The 24,937-nt window shown below is 64.8% G+C and overlaps 3 protein-coding genes across 3 annotated transcripts; 1 reads left to right on the plus strand and 2 right to left on the minus strand.

Moving 5' to 3' along the window:
• Nucleotides 1-1,804: 1,804 nt before the first annotated feature.
• TAP2 (transporter 2, ATP binding cassette subfamily B member) lies at nt 1,805-10,154 on the plus strand. Its single transcript, XM_059834809.1, has 12 exons — nt 1,805-2,304; nt 2,400-2,508; nt 2,603-2,733; nt 2,809-3,014; nt 5,200-5,397; nt 5,473-5,601; nt 5,684-5,872; nt 5,964-6,137; nt 6,214-6,373; nt 6,449-6,585; nt 6,668-6,932; nt 9,499-10,154. Exons 1-12 carry the CDS (start codon nt 1,830-1,832, stop codon nt 10,152-10,154), a joined length of 2,829 nt encoding a protein of 942 aa, XP_059690792.1. The 5' UTR covers nt 1,805-1,829.
• Nucleotides 10,155-10,353: 199 nt separating this feature from the next.
• Nucleotides 10,354-14,931, minus strand: LOC132321301 (class I histocompatibility antigen, F10 alpha chain). The gene is made up of 7 exons (XM_059834808.1): nt 14,856-14,931; nt 12,842-13,105; nt 11,822-12,097; nt 11,472-11,744; nt 11,291-11,389; nt 11,100-11,135; nt 10,354-10,837 (listed from the first exon to the last, which is right to left on the minus strand). Exons 1-7 carry the CDS (start codon nt 14,920-14,922, stop codon nt 10,824-10,826), a joined length of 1,029 nt encoding a protein of 342 aa, XP_059690791.1. The 5' UTR covers nt 14,923-14,931; the 3' UTR covers nt 10,354-10,823.
• A 4,048-nt stretch (nt 14,932-18,979) lies between these two features.
• LOC132321291 (HLA class II histocompatibility antigen, DM beta chain) lies at nt 18,980-24,771 on the minus strand. Its single transcript, XM_059834795.1, has 6 exons — nt 24,729-24,771; nt 21,103-21,384; nt 19,522-19,806; nt 19,318-19,437; nt 19,176-19,211; nt 18,980-19,093 (listed from the first exon to the last, which is right to left on the minus strand). The coding sequence occupies exons 1-6, from the start codon at nt 24,769-24,771 to the stop codon at nt 19,083-19,085; spliced, it is 777 nt and encodes a 258-aa protein (XP_059690778.1). The 3' UTR covers nt 18,980-19,082.
• Between the last annotated feature and the right edge of the window lie 166 nt (nt 24,772-24,937).

Here is a 24,937-nt window from a genome sequence, read left to right on the forward strand (position 1 = left end):
TGGGCGGGGCGAGGCAGAGGGGCGGGGCTGGGGCGGGGGAATGGGCGGGGCGAGGGTAGATTGGGTGGAGATGGGCGGGGCGAGGGGCGGAGGGGGCGGGGCGAGGGGCGGAGGGGGCGGGGCCGCGAAAGTGAAAGCAAAGGCGTCTGGCGGGGACCGGGCTGGAGGTACTGGGTGGGACTGGGGCTGCTGGGGGGGGTGTACTGGGAGCACTGGTGTCTGCTCTAGGGTGCCGGCAGGGTCTGGGGAGCCGAGGGAGCTGGACTGGGAGCACTGGTGTTGACTGGTGAGCACCCCAGGGTGCTGGGTGGGGTCTTGTGGATCCAGGCTGGGACTGGGGGTCTGGACTGGGAGCACTGGTGTTGACTGGTGAGCACCCCAGGGTGCTGGGTGGGGTCTTGTGGATCCAGGCTGGGACTGGGGGGTCTGGACTGGGAGCACTGGTGTTGACTGGTGAACACCCCAGGGTGCTGGGTGGGGTCTTGTGGATCCAGGCTGGGACTGGGGGGCTGGACTGGGAGCACTGGTGTTGACTGGTGAGCACCCCAGGGTACTGGGTGGGGTCTTGTGGATCCAGGCTGGGACTGGGGGGCTGGACTGGGAGCACTGGTGTTGACTGGTGAGCACCCCAGGGTGCTGGGCAGGGTCTTGTGGATCCAGGCTGGGACTGGGGGGCTGGACTGGGAGCACTGGTGTTGACTGGTGAGCACCCCAAGGTGCTGGGTGGGGTCTTGTGGATCCAGGCTGGGACTGGGGGCTGGACTGGGAGCACTGGTGTTGACTGGTGAGCACCCCAGGGTGCTGGGTGGGGTCTTGTGGATCCAGGCTGGGACTGGGGGGCTGGACTGGGAGCACTGGTGTTGACTGGTGAGCACCCCAGGGTGCTGGGTGGGGTCTTGTGGATCCAGGCCGGGACTGGGGGGTCTGGACTGGGAGCACTGGTGTTGACTGGTGAGCACCCCAGGGTGCCAGGCAGGGTCTCGGGGTCTGAGGGAGCTGGACTGGGAGCACTGGTGTTGACTGGTGAGCACCCCAAGGTGCTGGGTGTGGTGTTGTGGATCCAGGCTGGGACTGGGGGTCTGGACTGGGAGCACTGGTGTTGACTGGTGAACACCCCAGGGTGCTGGGTGGGGTCTTGTGGATCCAGGCTGGGACTGGGGGGCTGGACTGGGAGCACTGGTGTTGACTGGTGAGCACCCCAGGGTGCTGGGTGGGGTCTTGTGGATCCAGGCTGGGACTGGGGGGCTGGACTGGGAGCACTGGTGTTGACTGGTGAGCACCCCAGGGTGCTGGGTGGGGTCTTGTGGATCCAGGCCGGGACTGGGGGTCTGGACTGGGAGCACTGGTGTTGACTGGTGAGCACCCCAGGGTGCCAGGCAGGGTCTCGGGGTCTGAGGGAGCTGGACTGGGAGCACTGGTGTTGACTGGTGAGCACCCCAAGGTGCTGGGTGTGGTGTTGTGGATCCAGGCTGGGACTGGGGGTCTGGACTGGGAGCACTGGTGTTGACTGGTAAGCACCCCAGGGTGTCAGGGAGGTCTCAGGGGGCTGAGGGAGCTGGACTGGGAGCACTGGTGTTGACTGGTGAGCACCCCAGGGTGCTGGCAGGGTCTTGTAGATCCAGGCTGGGACTGGGGGAGCTGGACTGGGAGCACTGGTGTTGACTGGTGAGCACCCCAAGGTGCTGGGTGGGGTCTTGTGGATCCAGGCTGGGACTGGGGGAGCTGGACTGGGAGCACTGGTGTTGACTGGTGAGTTCCCTAGGTTGCCGAGCACAGTGACGGGGAGCTGCACTGGGAGCACTGGTCTTTACTGGTGAGCGCCCCCCGCCATGGCGCTGCTCCCCGCCGTCCGCCTGGCCTGCCTCCTGCTCCTGGTCGACCTGGTGGTGCTGGCGGCACTGGCCCGGCTGGCCCCGGCGCTGGCCCAGTTGGGCCTGGCAGCCACCTGGCTGGAAGCCGGACTGCGGCTGCCGGCGTTTACCGCGGCCGAGCGGCTGCTGGCGCCGGGGGGTCCCCGGGGAGCCGCCGTCGTGCTCAGCCTCACCCCCGCCACCTTCCTCACCCTCCGGAGCCTCCTGGTGCCGTACAGTGCCGCGCCGGTACTGCTGGCCACGGCCGCGCCGGCATGGTTGGCCTTGACCCACGGTGCGGCCGCTGCGGCGCTGCTGGCTTGGGCCACGCCGGCGCCCGGTGAGGCCGTGGGCACCGAGTCGCCGGTGGCCGTGCGGCAGCTGCTGGCGCTGGCGTGGGCCGAGTGGCCCGTCCTCACCGGCGCCTTCTTCTTCCTGGTGTTGGCCGTTCTGGGTGAGTGACGGCGGATGTGGGGGACGGGGGGTGTCCTGGCGTTGCCGCCGCCCCCCGCACTGACCCCCCCCCACCCCGCACCGGTGCCCATCCAGGTGAGACCGCGGGGCCGTATTGCACCGGCAAAGCCCTGGACGCCATCCGAAGCGGCAACGGACTCACCGCCTTCACCGTCGGCCTGGTCGTCGCCGCCGATTTGGGCAGGTGGGGGTCCCTGTGTCCCGCTTGTCCGTCCGTCCGTCCTCCGCGGCCGGGCTGATGGGGGTCCCTGTGTCCGTCCGTGTGTCCCCCTCCCCAGATCGCTGTTTGCCGGCTGCCGCGGGGGTCTCTTCGTCCTGGCAAAAGCCCGGCTCGAACGGAGCACCTGCCACCGGCTCTTCTCCTGCCTGGTGCGCCAGGATCTGGCCTTCTTCCAGGGGACACCGGCAGGTAGGGGGGTCCCCAGCCCCCTCCACCCACCCCAGGGCCCCCCACCCCACCGCTGACCCCTCACCATCCCCGCAGCCGAATTGTCCGCCCGGTTGGCCAACGACGTGCCCTTGCTGTGCGGGGCGGTGCCGAGCAGCGTCAACGTGGCGTTGCGGAGCTTGGTGACGGCGTTGGGGTTGGGTGGCTTCATGGTGGGGCTCTCGCCCCGGCTGGCGCTGCTGGCGCTGCTGGAGGTTCCCCTCACCATCACCGCGCGCAAGGTCTACGACGCCCGGTACCAGGTGCCGGTGGGGACGGGACGAGGTGGGGACGGGATGGTGGGAACGGGAATGGTGGGGATTGGGGATGGGTTGGTGGGGATGGGGCAGGATGGTGGGGAGGGGATGGGACAGTGGGAATGGGATGGTGGGAGGGGGAGAGGGAGATGGGATGGGATGGTGGGATGGGGACCAGGGAGATGGAATGGGGATGGTGGGAACGGGAGGGGACGGTGAGGATGGGTTGGTGGGATGGGGATCAGGGGGACAAGATGGTGGCAATGGGGATGGTGGGGATGGGACGGGGATGGTGGGAATGGGATGGAGATGGTGGGGATGGGATGGGACAGTGGGAATGGGATGGTGGGAGGGGGAGAGGGAGATGGGATGGGATGGTGGGATGGGGACCATGGAGAGGGAATGGGGATGGTGGGAATGGGGATGGTGGGAACGGGAGGGGACGGTGAGGATGGGTTGGTGGGATGGGGATCAGGGGGACAAGATGGTGGCAATGGGGATGGTGGGGATGGGATGGGACAGTGTGAATGGGATGGTGGGATGGGGACCAGGGAGATGGAATGGGGATGGTGGGAATGGGAGGGGATGGTGGGAATGGGGACGGTGGGAACAGGAGGGGATGGTGAGGATGGGTTGGTGGGATGGGGACCAGGGGGACAGATGGTGGCAATGGGGATGGTGGGGATGGGATGGGACAGTGGGAATGGGAATGGTGGGATGGGGACCAGGGAGAGGGAATGGGGATGGTGGGGATGGGATGGGACAGTGTGAATGGGATGGTGGGATGGGGACCAGGGAGAGGGAATGGGGATGGTGGGGATGGGATGGGACAGTGGGAATGGGATGGTGGGATGGGGACCAGGGAGAGGGAATGGGGATGGTGGCAATGGGGATGGTGGGGATGGGATGGAGATGGTGGGGATGGGATGGGACGGGACAGTGGGAATGAGATGGTAGGATGGGGACCAGGGAGAGGGAATGGGGATGGGGGGGATGGGATGGGGACAGTGGGAATGGGATGGTGGGATGGGGACCAGGGAGAGGGAATGGGGATGGTGGGGATGGGATGGGACAGTGGGAATGGGATGGTGGGATGGGGACCAGGGAGAGGGAATGGGGATGGTGGGGATGGGATGGGACAGTGGGAATGGGATGGTGGGATGGGGATCAGCAAGATGGAATGGGGATGGTGGGGATGGGATGGAGGTGGTGGGGATGGGACAGTGGGAATGGGATGGTGGGATGGGGACCAGGAAGAGGGAATGGAGATGGTGGGGATGGGATGGGACAGTGGGAATGGGATGGTGGGATGGGGACCAGGAAGATGGAATGGGGATGGTGGGGATGGGATGGGACAGTGGGAATGGGATGGTGGGATGGGGACCAGGAAGAGGGAATGGGGATAGTGGGAATGGGGATGGTGGGGATGAGATGGGACAGTAGGGATAGGATGGGGATGGTGGGAACAGGAGGGGATGGTGAGGATGGGATGGTGGGATGGGGACCAGGGGGACAGGTGGTGGTAACGGGAATGGTGGGACAGGAGGGAATGGTGGGGATGGGATGAAATGGGGATGGGATGGTGGGGATTGGACAGGATGGTGGGGACGGGATGGGACAGTGGGAATGGGATGGTGGGATGGGGACCAGGGAGAGGGAATGGGGATGGGATGGGATGGTGGGGATGGGACGGAGGGGATGGGAATGGTGGGAACAGGTGAGGATGGGATGGTGGGATGGGGACCAGGGGGACGAGATGGTGGCAATGGGAATGGTGGGACAGGATGGGACGGTGGGGATGGGGTGGGATGGTAGGGACAGGATGGGACAGTGGGAATGGGATGGTGGGGATGGGATGAAATGGGGATGGGATGGTGGGGATGGGGCGGGATGGTAGGGACAGGATGGGACAGTGGGAATGGGATGGTGGGATGAGGAGAGGGAGATGGGATGGTGGGATGGGGGCGGTGGGAACGGGATGGGATGGGGGTGGTGGGAGCAGTGAGGAGGGTAGGTACTGTGCATGGGGTGGGGTTGGCAGGGTTGGGGACAGTGGAGCAGGGACCCTGGGGTGGGGACAGAGCTTTGGGGCTGGTGGGAATGGGATGGTGGGGCTGGGCTGGCAGGGCCAGGCCGGTGGGGATGTCCTGTTGCCGCCCTGCGGGCACTGAATCCGGCCGTCCCCACCCAGGTGCTGCAGCGAGCCATGCTGGATGCCAAGGCCAACACCACCGCGGTGGTGCAGGAGGCCGTCTCCTCCATTGAGACAGTGCAGACCTTCGCCGGGGAGGAGGAGGAGGAGCGCTGCCACAGCCAAGCACTGGCCAAGATGCTGGGGCTGAAGGACCAGATAGATGTGGAATGGGCATTCTTCACCCTTGTCCAGCGGGTGAGGTGGGCGCAGGAGAGACCCTGGCATCTGGACACCCCTGTCCCCCCACCCACTGACCCCTGTTCCCTGCAGGCGCTGCAGCTGGCCATGCAGGTGCTGGTGCTCTGCCATGGGCACCAGCAGCTCCGTGAGGGGACCATCACCACTGGCAGCCTCGTTACCTTCCTTCTCTACCAGGCTAAAGTCGGCCGCCACGTGCAGGTGAGACCATGCGACACGTGCCCCCCACCTCCCCGTGTCCGTCTGTCCCCATCCCCGGTGCCAGCGGCTCTGCCCCACGCAGGCGCTGGTGTTCGGCCACGGTGACTTGCTGAGCAAAGCAGCGGCCGGACACAAGACCTTGGAGTACCTGGACCGGGAACCCACCGGGGACACCGGGGGCACCCGGGCACCCACCAGGCTGCGGGGCCACGTCACCTTCCAATGCGTCTCCTTTGCCTACCCTGCGCGCCCTGAGCACCTCGTTCTGCAGGTAGAGCTGGGGGTCTCAGGGGTCCCCAAGGAGGGGACGGGGTGTCCCTGAGCACCCACCGCCACCGCCGCATCCCCTTCCGCCCCCCCAGGATGTCTCCTTCGAGCTGCGCCCTGGTGAGGTGACGGCGTTGGCGGGGCTCAACGGCAGCGGGAAGAGCACCTGCGCGGGGCTGCTGGAGCGATTCTACGAGCCCGGGGCCGGGGAGGTGCTGCTGGATGGGGTGCCGCTGCGGGACTACGAGCACCGGTACCTGCACCGCCAGGTGAGGGCAGCAGCGGGCAGGCGGGCAGCACAACTGCACCAAGTAGTGCTCGGGCTCAGCCTGCGCCTGGGGGCAGGTGGTGTTGGTGGGGCAGGAGCCCGTGCTTTTCTCCGGCACCATCCGAGACAACATCACCTTCGGGCTGGAGGACTGCGGGGAGGAGGCGGTGAGGGCGGCCGCTGCCGCCGCCGGCGCCCTGGGCTTCATCTCGGCGCTGGACCGGGGCTTCGACACCGGTGAGTGCTGGGGGTCTGATGGGGGGACCCAGATGGCCGCATGCCGCTCTCACCCCCTGGCCTTTCGTCCCACAGACGTGGGGGAGAAAGGGGGGCAGCTGTCGGCAGGGGAGAAGCAGCGCATTGCCATTGCTCGGGCCCTGGTGCGGCAACCCACCGTCCTCATCCTCGATGAAGCCACCAGCGCCCTGGGCAGGGAGGGTGAGGTTACGGTGAGTGGCAGGAGGTGCCAGGGTAGAGTGAGGGGGTCCCGGCCCCACAGCGGGTGCTGATGGGTGCCGGCATCTCCCACAGCTGCAGCAGTGGATGCGGAGCGGGGGAGCCCGGACGGTGCTGCTCATCACCCACTGCCCGCGGATGCTGGAGGCGGCCGATCGCATCGTGGTGCTGGAGCATGGCACCGTTGTAGAGACGGGGACGCCTGCCGAGCTGCGGAGCCGCTGTGGGCCCTACAGTCGCCTGCTGCAGTGCTCCCCCGGCGCAGGGCGGCCAGAGACCCTGGGGATGGGCTGTGGGGAGCAGCAGACGGCTCCTGCCCGAGCAGCTGGGCAGGAGATTTGTACGAAATAAAGCAGAATTGCTTTGGAGAGGAGCGGGCTGGGTCACAGGGGCTGCAGGGAGCCGCCCAGCCCGGCTGCAGGGTCTCGGGCACCAAAGCCATGCGCTTGCTCTCCGGTTGTCACCGCCACCACGGCAAGTGCATGGTGCTGGCATCAGTGTGATATAATTAATCTGCCGGCTTCCTTCCATGATACCACAGCCACCATCCTTTATACCCAAGAAGCTTCACTCGCTTGATTCCGGTGCATTTTTCACATCAATGGATGATCTGTGCGATGGCTGTAGTGGTCAGGTCCACCCCTCCATAGTGAGCCTACCCATACGTTATGTCTCCTGTGACGTTACACGGGACCACGGAGCTGTGAACAGCTCACGATGACGTTCCCAGTCCAGGTCTACCTGAACCACTCTGCTTTTTGCCGCCTGGTCTACTTGCCCCTTGCGTTGATGTTCTCCAGGGACATGGCTCTTGGACATCGACATGATGGACCTTTACACCCAGGGGCTCTACCCAGGCAGCAAGGTCCTGCTGCCATAACCCAGCCGCCCAGAGGGGTTTACCTCCACGATCATCGCTGTAGCCACCCCCACAGGCGTTGGGCACCCTCAGCGAGTCGGTACAGGGATGGAGTACCGGCCACGTTGGTCAGGAAGCAATCTCTAGGGCGAGCTGGGTGGCTTTGACTTCTGCAACTTTCCTCGAAGGAGGAAAGATGGCAAGAGACTTTTTTTTAACCAAAGTCTGTAGTGACAAGACAAGGGCCGTGGTTTGAAACTGAAAGAGGGGAGATCGAGATTGGACATAGGAAATGTTTTATGAGGAGGGTGGTGAGAGGCTGGAACCGGTTGCCCAGAGACGTTTTGGATGCTCCACCATTGGAAGCGTTCAGGGTGAGACAGGATGAGAGGAAACAGCCTCAAATTGCACCAGGGGAGGTTTAGATTGGATATTAGGAAAAAGTTCTTCACGGAAAGGGTTGTCAAGCACTGGAACAGGCTGCCCAGGGAAGCGGTTGAGTCACCAACCAGCACCTCAGTGTCTGTGTTGTAGTGAGGGGCCCAAAACCGAACACAGTATTCGAGGTGTGGCCTTGAAGCGCCGAGTACAGGGGGACGATCGCTCCCCTAGTCCTACTGGCCACACTGTTTCTGATACAAGCCAGGATGCCGTTGGCCTTCTTGGCTGCTGTGTGATACATCTCTGTATCTATAGCAGCCTGCCAGTGCCCCTTCAGATCCTTGAAGTATCTTTACTTCCTTGAAGTATCTTACTTTCAAGTCAACGCCAAGGATACACGGAGCCTCTGGCCCTGTGGCTTCTCCCACTCGTTTCCTGTTGGGCTCCCTCAGCTCCCAACACAACAATTGGGATCCCCCCGTCACTCCAGAAATCCAGATGTGTCTTATCCCCTTGTACCCCAATGCCCTTAGGGGTCATCCTGCACCGGTTTCCACCAGGGCCTCATATTTCCATGGGTCTGATGTGCCAGGCCATCAAACCCCTTTGTCCCTTTCCTCTGCGCAGCCGGGGGCAGGACCCTCAGTCCTGAGCAGAGCATTCGTTACCTGACTCCTATAATTGCAAACCAGAAGCCTTTTCACCCTCGGAAGAGCCCGCGTCTCTCTTGCCCAGGCTACCTCGCAAGGACTAGTCGTGGCTATGATCCTACTGCGGTCCAGCATGGTCTTTCCGTGGTGCTGGCTGCGAGGTTCGACCCCACGTGGACTTACGTCCACTGGATCAGGATCAGAAGGAGGCGACGTGTCCTCAGCCCATCTGCTGCGCCTGGGGAATTGCTTGACGGCAACCAGAACAGGAACCTTCCTGGGTGGTCCCTTTTTAGCCACTTTGTCCCCACAATTCTTGCACATGGGCTTCCAGGACTGAGGTAGGTGCGCCGTCCCACATCCTTGTGTCCTCCCCATGGTCATGCAGAGAGAACCCTACTAGGTGGCACGTGGTGTGCGCCCAAAGTCCCCGTTCCGTTGAGCAGGCTCCTGGTAGCTGAGATGCTGGCCTGTAGGCGCAAGGAGGGAGACTCACCATGTTCTCTTCAAGTGGCTGGACCTTGAGGAAGAGTGTCCACAGCTGAGACAAAGACCCATGGTGGGAAGGGGGAACAGAGGTTCTCCTTGAATCGCTGGAGCTGGCAGACCAGTCCCTGGACAGTTGGTGCCTCAACGTCTCAGTCCACCATGACCGGGTTGCTGGTGCACGTTGGTGTGCTCCGTACAAACATCCACCATACAGACCGTGTGCGCTGGATGCCATCCAGATCTTTGAGGGCCTGATTATTGTCCGGGTCACTACAGAGCCCCGTGAATGCCCTCAGATACCGGATACCTTCCTCTCTGGTAGACCACTTACCTCGCTGGGTTATAAGATCTTCCTTGAGAGGACACCTTGCCTTCGTGCTCAGCAAGGGCCACCTCCAGAGGCTGCGGGTGGCTGCCCCTCTTCCGATCCATCAATCCCTAGCAATGGATCCTGGCTGCATCAGAGCAACCAGGGAGCAAATGTCTTCACCTGGCTGATGGACGAAATCGTTCCCTGTGTCTCGCAGGCTGGTCGGGGATAGGGACCAGGTCGTTTCTGCCCGCTCTCAGGGGAAGAGTCCACTGTGTGGACTTCCACTATGTCTCCTTGACTACAAGAGCAACTATTATAGTTCAGACTCGAGTCCCTGGTCTAGTCACAGTGACCGTCTGCGTGGCCTCAGACCAGGAGACCTTATTCTCAGTGACTGTTTGCGTGGCCTCAGACCAGAAGATCTTCTTCTCAGTGCCTGTTTATGTAGCCTCATACCAGAAGACCATCTTCTCAGCACCCGTCTGCGTGGCCTCAGACCAGGAGACCTTCTTCTCAGTGCCTGTTTGCATGGCCTCAGAGCAAGAGACCTTCTTCTCAGTGCTCACCTACAACAACTCAGACCAGGAGACCTTCCCCTCAGCACCCGTCCACGTGGCCTCAGACCAGGAGACCTTCTCAGTGCCCATCTGCATGGCCTCAGACCAGGAGACCTTCTTCTCAGCGACCGTTTGCATGGCCTCATACCAGGAGATCTTCTTCTCACTGCCCACCTGCATGGCCTCAGACCACGAGACCTTCTTCTCAGTGCCTGTTTATGTAGCCTCATACCAGAAGATCGTCTTCTCAGCACCCGTCTGCGTGGCCTCATTGCTCATCACCTCCACTACAGGGACATGGATACCCAGCTAGTTCCCAAGGAAGAGCTGGCCAGTCCCCCTCAACCCTCTCTTTTCCCTTTTTATCGTTGACCACGACACGATACAGCCTGGAATCTCTCTCGTTAGTTTGGGTCATCTGCCTGGTTGTGTCCCCTCCCAACATCTTGTGCAACCCCCATCTATTCACCGGGAGAGCTGAGTGAGAAACAGAGAAGGCTTTGACCCTGTGCCAACGCTGTTCAAATCCATCGCTGTGTTACCAACGCTGTTTCGGTCACAAATCCTAAACACCGCACCACGCTGTGCTGCTATGAAGAAAAATCAACTCTATCCCAGCCAAAACCAGTACAGCCCTCGACCCGAGGCTGCGAGAGCAGTCCCGGTACCGGGAGAGGAGGCACAGCCCGCCGGAGGGCGGGGACCAGCATTTATTGTGCGTGCCAGAAAATGTACACATGCAGAAGAAATCAGTTACAATCTCAAAATATCGGTAATAATTGCAGTGTCCAATTTTAAAATCAGCAGAAAACAGCAAGTTCACACAATCAGAAGAGCCACCACCGTAGCCGGGGGTAGGCAGGCGCAGCGTGACAAGCTCCCTCCGCAGACAGCTCCCGGCTGCCTCCAGCACCTCTCTTCATCCAGCTGGTGAGAGGGCACGGGGCCGCATCCAGCCATGTGCCAGCCCCTCGTCAAGCGGTTAGGCAGTGGTCACTGCAGGGACAAGAGAAAGAGACAGTGTCACCCAGGGCCACGTCCCTGTCCCCAACCCTCTGCTCTGGGGGTCTCCGTGTCCCCCTCCTGCAGCCCGGTGTTGCTCCGGCTGCAGGTCCCACAGGGGAGTACGGAGAGCTGGGGCTGCTCCGTCTATCCCCACTGGGGGATCGGGAAATGCCGGCAGCAGCCAGAAACCGGAGTCACAAGACCGTCCCAGCATGGGGCAGTGGCTGGAGCTGGACCTGCCGCCGGTACTCACATGGTGCTGTGCTGTAGCCCTTCTTCTTCTTCTTCGCTGCAGAGAGAAAGAAGCATCAGCATCCACCGCGCTTCGCCACCAGGCTCGGGGGGCTCCCCAGAGGGCAGCGGCTCATGCCTGCAGCCCCTCCCAGCCCCCCAAGCCCTGCCTTCCTCCCACACCCCTCTGCCTCAGCGGCCCCGGTGCTTTACCCAATTTGCGCTTCAAGAAGATGAATCCGATGATGGCAATGACAACCAGCATGGCAACAGCCACCGCCAGCATGATGGTGAACAGGTTGGACTCCGGCTCTGGGGGAAAGCAGGGCCGTGAGGAGGGGAAGGACAACCACCCCAGCCCACCGCTCCACGTGCCCAAGGCCACGGGGCTCACCCCACACGAAGAGGCCGGGCTCGGGCAGGCTGGCATGCTCCACGCGGCACTGGTACTTGTCCTTCTCCTCTGGGTGGGCATCGATGGAGGCCCAGGCGTAGTAGGTGCCGTCGCTGTTGGGCGCGATGCTGCCCCACTCGGTGTCCTGGTCCCTGACCTCGCCGTCCTTCAGCCAGCTGACGGTGATGGGCCGCGGGTAGAAGCCGTAAGCGCGGCAGTGCAAGGTCAGGATCCCGTGGGCCTCCCTCCCCGACACTCGGACTGTGGGGCGCTCTGGGGAGGAGGTGGCGGTGAGAGCCGGCACGCGCACCCACGCCAGCCGGTCCCCAGGGTCCCTGTCTCGCCCTCACCTTTCCTCTCCAGCATGGCCTGCCCGTAGCTCACGTATTTCTTCAGCCACTCGACGCAGGTGCTCGTCAGGTAGTGCTTCCACTGCTCTGCTTCAGTCCCGTCCGCCTCCCACTTCCTCTTGGTGACCTGTGCCCCCACGTCCGCCGCGGTGAACGTCATCGTGTCCATGTCGAAGGCGATGAAGTCCTTCCCGTCGTAGGCATCCTGCATATACCCCCTGGTGCTACCGTCCTCCAGGAGGTCACAGCCGTACATGCGCTGCACCGTGTGAGCCCCTGAAACACGACCGGGGAGACGGGGCTGAGGGGCTGCTGCAGCCCTGGGCCTTCAGTGGGGCACGGACCCCCCGGCAGCGCCCCCAGCCCCATGTGGGAGTCAGGGCAACTGGGCACCAGCACGAGGGCCACCCCCCATCCTGCCCGGGACCTGCAGCACTTGGGGGGGTCATGTAAGGCCATGATGCGGATCCCCTGCACCCAGGGCGTGGCTGGGCTGGCACCCAGCCCCATGGCACCCTGGGACAGCGAGGGGCTGACACGGGTCCCAAATACTGGGGGGGGGGGCAGATGAGGAGATGGGATGGGGTGGGGGAAGCTCCTCTGGCTCTGGGATGGGGGGCCTGAGCACCATGGGGAGGGCAAGGGGCGGGGACACTGGGGGTGAGAGACCCTCTGGTTCTGGGGGTCTCGACTGCTGTGGGGCTGGTGAGGAGCTGGGACGTGGTGGCCAGTCCTGGAATGGGGTCCTGGGCACTGGGGGGGCCGGAGGGGTGATGTGCTGGGCTGGGGTGGCCAGAAGCCCCCCCTGGCTCTGGGACAGGGGGTCCCAAGCACTGTGGGGCTGGGACAGGGCAGCCGTGACCCCCTTGGGCTGGGAGCCCTGTGACAATGACACGCAGACGGGCCGGCACAAGGCAGTAGCGTGGGGCAGGGCAGGATCTCGGAGGTGGGGGGAGGCACTCTCCTGTCCCACGGAGTCCCGTTCCAGCCCCACGGAGCCCCAGCCCAGCCCGCACTCACCCCCGCTCTGGTTGTAGCGGCGCTGCAGTGTGTCCAGGCCCACGCGGTAGAAGCCCTGATTGCTCTGTCCAATCTGGGTCAGGCTGTCCCAGTACTGCTGATCCACATTGGCCGCCATCCAGTCCACCTGGGACACTGCCCTCCCCGTCCCACTGTCGTAGCGCGAAATGACGTTCCCATCCACGTACCCCACTTGCACGAACGGGGGAACCCCCGGGCTGGGCTCCGACACCGCAACATCAAAGTAGCGCAAGGAGTGGGGCCCTGCAGAGACACGGGGGGCAATGAGAGTTGGGGGGCAGGAGGATTTGGGGGAAGACAGGGGTGAGGGTGCCCCGAGTGCAGGGGTGGGCAGCGAGGCTGGGTGGGGGTCCCAGGGGAGCAGATCAGGGCGGGTTCAGGGGAGATGTGACTGGGGGGGGGAGCGAATCGTGTCTGGGATGGGGATCCTTGTTCCCAGGAAGGGGACCTTGGGGGGGTGCCGGTGTCAAGCAAAGGGGGGGTCCGGGGGGTGGGAGACCCTGGATGGCTGGAAAGGGGGGTTCAGGGGGGTGCCGGTGTTAAGGAAGGAGGGTCCGGGGGACCGGGAAGAGGGTCCGGGACAGCGGGGTGGTTGTCCCGGTTCCGGTGAAAGGGGGGTCAGTGTCCAGTGGGGTCCTGGGAATTGGGGGGTGGGGGTGCTGAAGGGGGGGTGCTGGTACGCGGAGAGAGGGGCCGGGGTGGTTGGAGAGGGAGGTGCGGGGGGGTCCCAGTGCCGAGGGACAGAGGGGGGTCAGGGTGGGGGGGTCCCAGCATGCAGGGAATGGGGCACCGGTACCCGGGAAAGGGGGTGCAAGGGGGTCTCGGTGCCCAGGGGGGTCTCTGTTCCCCGGGGAAAGGGAGTCCAGGGGGGTCCCGGCACCCAGGGACAGAGGGGGGTCAGGGTGGGGGGTCCCAGCACCCAGCAAATGGGGCAGCGGTACCCGGGAAAGGGGGTGCAAGGGGGTCTCGGTGCCCGGGGGGGGGGGGGGGTCCCTGTGCCCGGGGAAGGGGAATCCAGGGGGGTCCCGGCACCCAGGGATGGAGGGGGGTCAGGGTGGGGGGTCCCGGCACCCAGGGATGGAGGGGGGTCAGGGTGGGGGGTCCCGGCACCCAGGGAATGGGGCAGCGGTGCCCGGGAAAGGGGGTGCAAGGGGGTCTTGCTGCCCGGGGGGGGTGTCTCTGTGCCCGGGGAAGGGGAGTCCAGGCGGGTCCCGGCACCCAGAGATGGAGGGGGGTCAGGGTGGGGGGTCCCAGCACCCAGCGAATGGGGCAGCAGTACCCGGGAAAGGGGGTGCAAGGGGGTCTCGGTGCCCGGGGTGGGGTCTCGGTGCCCGGGGTGGGGGTCCCTGTGCCCGGGGAAGGGGAATCCAGGGGGGTCCCAGCACCCAGGGATGGAGGGGGGTCAGGGTGGGGGGTCAGGGTGGGGGGTCCCAGCACCCAGGGAATGGGACACCGGTGCCCGGGAAAGGGGGTGCAAGGGGGTCTCGGTGCCCAGGGGAGTCTCTGTTCCCCGGGGAAGGGGAGTCCAGGTGGGTCCCGGCACCCAGAGATGGAGGGGGGGTCAGGGTGGGGGGTCCCAGCACCCAGGGAATGGGGCAGCGGTGCCCGGGAAAGGGGGTGCAAGGGGGTCTCGGTGCCCGGGGGTGGGTCTCTGTTCCCCGGGGAAGGGGAGTCCAGGCGGGTCCCGGCACCCAGAGATGGAGGGGGGTCAGGGTGGGGGGTCCCAGCACCCAGGGACAGAGGGGGGTCAGGGTGGGGGGTCAGGATGGGGGGTCCCAGCACCCAGGGACAGAGGGGGGTCAGGGTGGGGGGTCAGGGTGGGGGGTCCCAGCACCCAGGGACAGAGGGGGGTCAGGGTGGGGGGTCAGGGTGGGGGGTCCCAGCACCCAGGGACAGAGGGGGGTCAGGGTGGGGGGTCCCAGCACCCAGGGAATGGGACACCGGTGCCCGGGAAAGGGGGTGGAGGGTCTCCCGGGTCTCCGCCGGTGCTCACCGCTCGCGGCCCCGCCGAGGACGCCGAGGACCCCCAGGAGAAGCCCCGGGAGAAGCCCCGACCCCATCGCGCTTCGTCGCTCCGTTCCGTTCTGCTCCGCTCCGCTCCCGCTCCGCTGCGCCCCTCCGCTCCTCGCCCCGCCCCAAACCCCGGCTCTCCTCGCCATTGGTGCCGCCGCCGCCCGCTCGCCAATGGCAGCCCGAGTTGCTTTCTGACGTCACCGGGCGCCGGGTAGATTCCGGCTCCGCAGGTTGGAAAAAGCGAAAGCGAAAGCGGAGGACGGGGGCAGGGAAAGGGGATCCCCGGGACACCCCCCCGCGACCACGAACCCCCCCGGTGCCCTCGGCCCGGGACCCCCACGGGGCAGCTCAGCCCTCAGCCCCCCCCCGGACCCCTCCTCAGGGCCTGAGCCCCCCCCGCACCCCCCGCTCTGCCTGTGTCCCCCCGGCGCGGGGTCACCCCAGGGCCCCCCCAAACCCCCCAGCCCCGGCCTTGTCCCCTCTCCCCGGGGCACCTCCTGTCCCCCCCACCCAGGGGAGGACCCAGGTGTCCGGCACCCCACGGCTCTCCCCACACTGGCACTGCCACCCTTTTTTGGGTGAAAAAGCTGGGAAAACGGTAAAATAATGCTGGGGAGCGTGGGCACCCCCCGGGGCTTGTGGGAAGTGTCTCTTGTGCCCCGTGTCCCTTGGGTCCGGCACTGACCGTGCCCAGTGTCCCTCGTGCCCGGTATCACTTGTGCCCAGCAGCTCTTGTGCCGGGTGTCCCTTGTGCCCCGTGTCCCTTGGGCCCGGCACTGACCGTGCCCAGTGTCCCTCGTGCCCGGTATCACTTGTGTCTGGCAGCTCTTGTGCCGGGTGTCCCTTGTGCCCCGTGTCCCTTGAGCCCGGCACTGCGGGTGCCCAGTGTCCCTCGTGCCCGGTATCACTTGTGCCTGGCAGCTCTTGTGCCGGGTGTCCCTCGTGCCCGGTATCACTTGTGCCTGGCAGCTCTTGTGCCGGGTGTCCCTTGTGCCCCGTGTCCCTTGAGCCCGGCACTGCGGGTGCCCAGTGTCCCTTGTGCCCGGTATCACTTGTGCCCGGCAGCTCTTGTGCCGGGTGTCCCTTGTGCCCCGTGTCCCTTGGGCCCGGCACTGACCATGCCCAGTGTCCCTCGTGCCCGGTATCACTTGTGCCCGGCAGCTCTTGTGCCGGGTGTCCCTTGTGCCCCGTGTCCCTTGGGCCCGGCACTGCAGGTGCCCAGTGTCCCTCGTGCCCGGTATCACTTGTGCCTGGCAGCTCTTGTGCCGGGTGTCCCTCGTGCCCGGTATCACTTGTGCCTGGCAGCTCTTGTGCCGGGTGTCCCTTGTGCCCCGTGTCCCTTGAGCCCGGCACTGCGGGTGCCCAGTGTCCCTCGTGCCCGGTATCACTTGTGCCCGGCAGCTCTTGTGTCTGGCAGCTCTTGTGCCGGGTGTCCCTTGTGCCCCGTGTCCCTTGGGCCCGGCACTGACCATGCCCAGTGTCCCTCGTGCCCGGTATCACTTGTGTCTGGCAGCTCTTGTGCCGGGTGTCCCTCGTGCCCAGTATCACTTGTGCCCGGCATCGCTTGTGTCTGGCAGCTCTTGTGCCGGGTGTCCCTCGTGCCCAGTATCACTTGTGTCTGGCAGCTCTTGTGCCGGGTGTCCCTTGTGCCCCGTGTCCCTTGGGCCCGGCACTGACTGTGCCCAGTGACCCTCATGCCCGGTATCACTTGTGTCTGGCAGCTCTTGTGCCGGGTGTCCCTTGTCCCCGGTGTCCCTTGTGCCCGGCATCGCTCATGCCTGGTGACCCTCATGCCCGGCATTGCTCCTGCCTGGCATCTCTCGTGCCCGGAGCACAACGTCACTCGTGCCCAAATACCCCTTGTGCCCTGTGCACAACGTCCCCCATCCCTGGCATCACGTCTGCCCGGCATTGATTGCACCCAGTGTTCTTTGTGCCCAACATCACTTATGCCCAGCGGTGCCTCTGCCCAGTGTCCCTTGTGCATGGCACTGACTGTGCCCAGTGTCCCTCATGCCTGGTGTCACTTGTGCCCAGTGCCCCTTGTGCCCGGCATCGCTCATGTCTGGCAGATCTTGTGCCTGGTGTCGCTCGTGCCAGGCCCTGCCCGTGCCCGGTGTCCTTCATGCCTGGTATCGTTTGTGCCTGGTATCGCTTGTGCCCTTTGTCACTTGTGCCTGGCATCGCTCATGCCTGGAAGCTCTCGTACTCAGAGCACAACGTCACTCGTGCCCAGATACCCCTTGTGCCCTGTGCACAACGTCCCCCATGCCTGGCATCACTTCTGCCCGGCATCGAATGCACCCAGTGTCCTTCGTGCCCAACATCGCTTGTGCCCAGCACTGCCTGTGCCCAGTGTCCCTTGTGCCTGGCACTGCTTGTGACGAGCAGTGCCTCTGCCCAGTGTCCCTCGTGCCCGTAATTGCTTGTGCCCAGCAGTGCCTGTGCCCAGTGTCCCTTGTGCATGGCACTGCCTGTGCCCGGTGTCCCTCATGCCCGGCATCACTCCTGCCCGGCATCTCTCGTGCCCGGTGCACAACGTCACTCGTGCCTAGAGATCACTCATGCCCCGTGCACAATGTCCCTTGTGCCTGGAATTACTTTTGCCCGCCATCGATTGTGCCCAACGTCCCTTGTGCCCAGAATTGCTTGTGCCCGCTGTCCCTCATGCCTGGTATCATTTGTGTCCAGTATTGCTTGTGCCGGGTATTGCTTCTTCCTGGCATCGCTCATGCCTGGCAGCTCTCATGCCCGGCATCGCTCCTGCCCAGTATCTCTCGTACCCGGAGCACAACATCACTCGTGCCCAGTTACTCCTTTTGCCCTGCGCACAACATCCCCCATCCCTGGCATCACGTCTGCCTGGCATTGATTGCACCCAGCGTCCTTTGTGCCCAACGTCACTCATGCCCAGCAGCTCCTGTGCCCGGTGTCCCTCGTGCCCGGAATCGCTCGTGTCCGGCAGCTCTTGTGACTGGCAGTGCTTGTGCCCGGTGTCCCTCATGCCCGGCATCACTCCTGCCCGGCATCTCTCGTGCCCGGTGCACAACATCACTCGTGCCTAGAGATCACTCATGCCCCGTGCACAATGTCCCTCGTGCCCAGCATCACTTTTGCCCGCCATCGATTGTGCCCAACGTCCCTTGTGCCTGGCATTGCTTGTGCCCGCTGTCCCTCATGCCTGGTATCATTTGTTCCCGGTATTGCTTGTGCCTGGTATCGCTTCTTCCTGGCATCGCTCATGCCTGGCAGCTCTCGTGCCCGGCATCGCTTCTGCCCAGTATCTCTCGTGCTTGGTGCACAATGTCACTCGTGCCCAAATACCCCTTGTGCCCTGTGCACAACGTCCCCCATCCCTGGCATCACGTCTGCCCGGCATTGATTGCACCCAGCGTCCTTTGTGCCCAATGTCACTCATGCCCAGCAGCTCCTGTGCCCGGTGTCCCTCGTGCCCGGAATTGCTTGTGCCCAGTACCACTTTTGCCCAATGTCCCTCGTGCCTGGCACTGACTGTGCCCGGTGTCCCTCGTGCCTGGTACCACTTGTGCCCGGTGTCCCTCGTGCCTGGCACTGACTGTGCCCGGTGTCCCTCGTGCCTGGTACCACTTGTGCCCGGTGTCCCTCGTGCCTGGCACTGACTGTGCCCGGTGTCCCTCGTGCCTGGTACCACTTGTGCCCGGTGTCCCTCGTGCCCGGCATCGCTCGTGTCCGGCAGCTCTTGTGACTGGCAGTGCTTGTGCCCGGTGTCCCTCATGCCCGGCATCACTCCTGCCCGGCATCTCTCGTGCCCGGTGCACAACGTCACTCGTGCCTAGAGATCACTCATGCCCCGTGCACAATGTCCCTCGTGCCCGGCATCACTTTTGCCCGCCATCGATTGTGCCCAACGTCCCTTGTGCCCGGCATCACTCACACCTGGCTTCTCTTGTGCCCAGTGCATGACATTGCCCCTGCCCGGCATCGCTCGTGCCCGGCCTCTCTGGTGCCCGGCGCGCACGTCATCGCTTGTGCCCGGCCCCACTCATGCCACGTCGTGCGTGTGTGTCCCCACGGCCCTTCCCCTCGGTGGGACGACGCGGGGGCTCCCAGTACAACACCACCCCATCACCACGGCGCATCTTTATTGTCGGCACCGCGGCGTCTCCCCCCGGGGTGATGGGGACGCAGGGGGGCCATCGGGGCCCGGAGGTCACCGTCCTGGGGGTCCTCAGATGCTGCCTGGGGGGAACATAGGGGGGCAGAAGGGGCGACGTGCCCCCCTTGGGGACAGGGGACAGGGACGCGCTGGATGTGCCCTTACCTGCGGGGTAGTTGTCTCCGGGGAGGGGAGTGTAACCTGCAAGAGGGAGCAGAGGGTTGAGGAGGGTCCGTGTCACCCCGGGCCGCTGTCCCTGTCCCCCACAGGCCACTGTCCCCCTCCCTGTCCCTTCTCAACTGCTCACCCGGTGCCGGTGGCCTGGCCCGGTAGTGGTAGACACCGGTGACGAAGAAGCCAAGCCCCAACGCCATCACCACAGTGGCCGCGGCCACCTTCAACGTCAACCCCAGGGACAAGCCGGGACCTGTGGGGACCCGGCGGGGTTGAGCGCTGACGTGACGAGGACCTAGGCGTCCGGGTGGGTGTCCTCCCCGCACCCCCGCCTCACCCCAGTCCTCCAGGAGGGGCTGGTCCAGGCTGGCGTGTTGCACCGAGCAGGTGAAGGTGTCCCCGGCCGTCGGGGCCACCATCAAGGTCACCTGCGTCTGGTAGGTCCAGTCGCCGTTGGGGATGGCGGAGATGGGGGGGTGCTCACCGGGGCCCACGATGTCCCCGTTGTGCAGCCAGATGACGGTCACCTCGGGGGGGTAGAAGCCCCAGACGTGGCAGGTGAGGAGGACGGGCGCCCGGGCGTTGCCCGTCTTGGAGGGGATGATGCGGGCTTGGGGTGGCGCTGGAGCGGGGAGCGGGGACGGTCAGTGCCGGGGTGATCCCCCTCCCCACCCTGGGGGACGTCCCCTTGTCACGTCCCCACGCGCCGTCCCCATGCAATGCTCCGTGCGACGCGCTGTGCAAGCTCTGGGCGTTGCGCCGTGCAATGTCCCCGGGCGACACCACCGTGCAATGCCCTGTGCGATGCTCCGTGCAACGTCCCCATGCAATGTCCCGGTGTAATGCGCTCTGCAACGCCCCCGTGCAAAGCCCTGTGCAATAGCCCTGTGCAACGTGCAATGCAATGCCCCCGTGCAACGCCCCATGCAATGTCCCCATGCAAAATGCTCTGCAACGCCCCTTTGCAACGCCCCATGCAATGCTCTGGGCAACATTCCCATGTAATGCACTCTGCAACGCCCCCTGCAAAGCCCTGTGCAATGCTCCATGCAACATGCAATGCAATGTCCCCGTGCAAAGCCCTGTGCAATGCTCCATGCAACACTCCGTGCAACATCCCAGTGCAACGTGCAATGCAACACTCCCATGCAAAGCCCTGTGCGATGCTCCGTGCAACGTCCCTGTGCGATGTGCTCTGCAGTGTCGCCGTGCAATGCTCCGTGCAACATCCCCCTGCAACGTGCAATGCAACGTCCCCGTGCAATGCTCCATGCAACATCCCCCTGCAACGTGCAATGCAACGTCCCCGTGCAATGCTCCATGCAACATCCCCCTGCAACGTGCAGTGCAACGTCCCTGTGCAATGCCCCGTGCAACATCCCCATGCAACATCCCCATGCAACGTGCAATGCAACGTCCCTGCGCGATGCCCCATGCAACACCCCCCTGCAACGTGCAATGCAACGTCCCTGCGCAATGCCCCATGCAACATCCCCCTGCAACGTGCAGCGCAACGACCCTGTGCAATGCCCCGTGCAACATCCCCATGCAACATCCCCATGCAACGTGCAATGCAATGTCCCTGCGCAATGCCCCATGCAACATCCCCATTCAACATCCCTGCACAATGCCCCATGCAACATCCCCATTCAACGCCCCTGCGCAATGCCCCATGCAACATCCCCCTGCAACGTGCAGCGCAACGACCCTGTGCAATGCCCCGTGCAACGCTCCACGCAACATCCCCATGCAACATCCCCGTGCAATGCACCGCCCCCATGCACCGCCCCATGCAACCTTCTCATGCAACACCCCTGTGCAACACCCTCAACACAACACCCTACACCACGGCCCCCTGCGAAGCCCCCGGGCGCGATGTCCCCCTCCATGCAAAGCCCCCGTGCGCCGCAGGGCTCACTCCGCCGCAGCACGGTGGAGGCCCAGAAGTGGGTGGCCAGGTCGCGGCAAGCCTGCCGCCGGGCTTCAGCGCGCTGCACCCAGTCGGTGCCATTGTTGAGGAAGGTGGCGAGGCGGGTGGCGTGGGGCCGGAGCAGCCCCCAGTCGCAGGGGACGAAGCGCCGGGCGTCGGGGTCGTAGCAGACCAGCGGGTTCTTGTTGAAGACGAGGGCGAAGTCGAAATCCAGCACGGAGCCGTTGGCCGCCAAGGGGCAGGAGCTGGCCAGGTGCACCAGGAAGGCGCCTACGAGGGGGACGCGGGGGTAAGTGGCATCTCCTGGGGTGCCTCTGTCCGTCCCCGTGTCTCCATCTACGTCCGTCTGTCCCCATCCCTCCATCCAGCCCCATCCATCTCTGTCCATGTCCGTCCATCCCCATCCATCCCCATCCCTTCATCCCAAGTGATCCCCATCCCTCCATCCATTCTCATCCCTCCACCCGTCTCCATCTCCCCATCCTTCCATCCATCCCCATCCCTCCATCCATCTCCATCCCTCCATCCTTCTCCATCTCCCCATCCCTCCATCCATTCTCATCCCTCCACCCGTCTCCATCTCCCCATCCCTCCATCCATCCCCATCCCTCCATCCACCCCATCCCTCCACCTATCTCCATCTCCCCATCCCTCCATCTATCCCCATCCCTCCATCCTTCTCCATCTCCCCATCCCTCCATCCATCCTCATCCCTCCACCCGTCTCCATCTCCCCATCCCTCCATCTATCCCCATCCCTCCATCCTTCTCCATCTCCCCATCCCTCCATCCATCCTCATCCCTCCATCCATCCCCATCCCTCCATCCTTCTCCATCTCCCCATCCCTCCATCCATCCTCATCCCTCCACCCGTCTCCATCTCCCCATCCCTCCATCCATCCTCATCCCTTCACCTGTCTCCATCTCCCCATCCCTCCATCCATCTCCATCCCTCCATCCACCCCATCCCTCCATCCTTCTCCATCTCCCCATCCCTCCAACCATCCCCATCCCTCCATCCATCCCCATCCCTCCATCCTTCTCCATCTCCCCATCCCTCCAACCATCCCCATCCCTCCATCCATCCCCATCCCTCCATCCACCCCATCCATCCCCATCCACCCCTCTCCGCCCCCATCCATCCCCTTGTCCCCAACTGTCCCCCCCCCCCCACTTGACCCCCACTTGGATCAATCCCCAACACCCCCCCAAAGTGTCCTGGGGTCCCCACGGGGTCACCCCTCAACCATGACATGACCTCCCCCCCCCAAAGCCATCCCCACGGGGTCACCCAGCAGCCTTGGGATGGAGACAGAGACCACCCCCCAAACCATCTTCAGGGGCAGAGCCCCCCCAAACCGTCCCTGGGGTCCTATGGGGCTGAGAACCCCAAGACTGTCCCTGGGGTCCTGCAGAGCCCCCCCAAACTATTCTGGGGGTCCTGCAATGCTGACCCCCCCCCAAAACCATCCCCAGCATCCAACAGGGGTGAGACCCCCCCAGACCATCCCTGGGGTCCCATAGGGCAGAGCCCCCCCAAACTGTCCCTCGACTCCCTGAGGGTTGAAGGTCCCCCCAAACGATCCCCAACATCCCATAGGTCTGAGCCCCCCCAAACCATCTCTGGGGTCCTATGGGGCAGAGACCCCCAAAATGTCCCCAGGGTCCCAGAAGGCAGAGCCCCCCAAAACCCATCCTGGGGTCCTACAGGGCTGAGCCCCCCCAAACCCATCCTGGGGTCCCACAAGGCAGAGCCCTCCAAAACCATCCGCAGGGGGCTGAGCCCCCCCAGACTGTCCCCAGGGTCCTGTGGGGCAGAGACCCCCCCAGACTGTCCCCAACGGGCTGATCGCCCCCAAAAACCATCCCCGGGGTCCCACAGGGCTGACCCCCCCCCCCCAAACCATCCCTGGGGTCCCATGGAGCTGAGCCCCCCAAAATGTCCCTGGGGTCCCACAGGGCTGAGCCCCCCCAGACTGTCCCCACAGTCCCACAGGGCTGAGCCCCCCAAAAAACCATCCCCGGAGTCCCACAGGGCTGAGCCCCCCCAAAACCATCCCTGGGCTCCCATGGGGCAGAGACCCCCAAAATGTCCCCAGGGTCCCACAAGGCAGAGCCCCCCCAAACCCATCCTGGGGTCCTGCAGGTCTGAGCCCCCCCAAACCATCCCCAGGGGTCTGAGCCCCCCCAGACTGTCCCCAGGGTCCTGTGGGGCAGAGACCCCCCCAGACTGTCCCCAATGTCCCACAGGGCTGAGGCCCCCCCCAAACCATCCCCATGGTCCCATGGGGCAGAAACCCCCAAACCGTCCCTGGGGTCCCATGGGGCAGAGCCCCCCCAAACCCATCTTGGGGTCCTACAGGGCTGAGCCCCCCCAAACCATCCACGGGGGGCTGAGCCCCCCCCGACCATCTTCAACGTCCCACAGGGCTGAGCCCCCCCCCAAAAAACCATCCCCGGGGTCCCATGGGGCAGAGACCCCCAAACTGTCCCCATGGTCCCGTGGGGCAGAGCCCCCCCAAGCCCATCCTGGGGTCCTACAGGGCTGAGCCCCCCCAAACCATCCCCAGCATCCAACAGGGATGAGACCCCCCCCAGACTGTCCATGGGGTTCCATAGGGCAGAGCCCCCCCAAACTGTCCCTCGAGTCCCTCAGGGTTGAGGGTCCCCCCAAACGATCCCCAATATCCCATAGGTCTGAGCCCCCCCAAACCAGCCCCGGTGGGCTGAGCCCCCCCAGACTGTCCCCAGGGTCCTGTGGGGCAGAGACCCCCAAACCATCCCTGGGGTCCCATGGACAGAGACCCCCAAACTGTCCCCAGGGTCCCATGGGACAGAGCCCCCCCAAACCCATCCTGGGGTCCTACAGGGCTGAGCCCCCCCAAACCAGTCCCAGTGGGCTGACCCCCCAAGACCGTCCTTAAGGTCCTACAGGGCTGAGACCCCCCCCAAATCATCCCTGGGGTCCCACAGGGCAGAGCCCCCCAAAACCATCCCTGGGGTCCCATGGAGCAGAGACCCCCAAAATGTCCCTGGGGTCCCATGGGGCCGAGCCCCCCCAGACTGTCCCCAGGGTCCCACAGTGCTGAGCTGCCCCCCAAAACCATCCCTGGGGTCCCACAGGGCTGAGCCCCCCCAGACTGTCCCCAAAGTCCCACAGGGCAGAGCCCCCCCCAAACCATCCCTGGGGTCCCACAGGGCTGAGCCCCCCCAAACCATCCAGGGGGGGGAGCAGCCCCAGACCGTCCTCAAGGTCCCACAGGGCAGACCCCCCCCAAAACCATCCCCGGGGTCCCATGGGGCAGAGACCCCCAAACTGTCCTCAGGGTCCCACAGGGCTGAGCCCCCCCAGACTGTCCCCAAAGTCCCACAGGGCAGAGCCCCCCCAAAACCATCCCTGGGGTCCCACAGGGCTGAGCCCCCCCAGACTGTCCCCACGGTCCCACAGAGCTGAGCCCCCCCCAGAGCCCCCCCAAACCATCCCTGGGGTCCCACAAGGCAGACCCCCCCCCCCAACCCACCCCCAGGGTCCCACAGAACAAACCACCCCCCCCCATCACCCCCAGGGTCCCCAATATCCCCATATCCCCCCCCCCCCACCATCCGCGGCCCCACCTGCCCCCCGGGCACCCATGGCCAGGCCCAGCAGCACCAGCATGGCGGGGTGGGCCTGGGGGTGTCCAGCCGCTCTCTGCCCCCCCCGGTCACCCGCCTGCACCCCACGGCCCGGCCTCAGCACCCCACCCTGGGAAGAGTCGGGGGGGGGCCCTCGAGCACCCAATGCGGGCCGCCACCGGACAGGCGTCACCGGTTGCCGGAGCAGG

The sequence above is a fragment of the Gavia stellata genome, unplaced genomic scaffold, assembly GCF_030936135.1.
Source record: "Gavia stellata isolate bGavSte3 unplaced genomic scaffold, bGavSte3.hap2 HAP2_SCAFFOLD_174, whole genome shotgun sequence".
Lineage (NCBI taxonomy): Eukaryota > Metazoa > Chordata > Aves > Gaviiformes > Gaviidae > Gavia > Gavia stellata.

Coding starts and splice junctions, on each gene's coding strand:
- LOC132321291 (XM_059834795.1), bottom strand. CDS start 24,771: ATGCTGGTGCTGCTGGGCCTGGCCATGGGTGCCCGGGGGGCAG. Junction 19,438..19,521: donor GCCCCTCCTGGAGGACTGGG/GTGAGGCGGGGG, acceptor GGGTCCCCACAG/GTCCCGGCTTGTCCCTGGGG. Junction 19,212..19,317: donor GGCCAGGCCACCGGCACCGG/GTGAGCAGTTGA, acceptor TCCCTCTTGCAG/GTTACACTCCCCTCCCCGGA.
- LOC132321301 (XM_059834808.1), bottom strand. CDS start 14,922: ATGGGGTCGGGGCTTCTCCCGGGGCTTCTCCTGGGGGTCCTCGGCGTC. Junction 12,098..12,841: donor CCGCTACAACCAGAGCGGGG/GTGAGTGCGGGC, acceptor GTCGTGTTTCAG/GGGCTCACACGGTGCAGCGC. Junction 11,745..11,821: donor GGCCATGCTGGAGAGGAAAG/GTGAGGGCGAGA, acceptor CCTCCTCCCCAG/AGCGCCCCACAGTCCGAGTG.
- TAP2 (XM_059834809.1), top strand. CDS start 1,830: ATGGCGCTGCTCCCCGCCGTCCGCCTGGCCTGCCTCCTGCTCCTGGTC. Junction 3,015..5,199: donor TCTACGACGCCCGGTACCAG/GTGCCGGTGGGG, acceptor GTCCCCACCCAG/GTGCTGCAGCGAGCCATGCT. Junction 6,933..9,498: donor AGCAGCTGGGCAGGAGATTT/GTACGAAATAAA, acceptor TGTGTCTCGCAG/GCTGGTCGGGGATAGGGACC.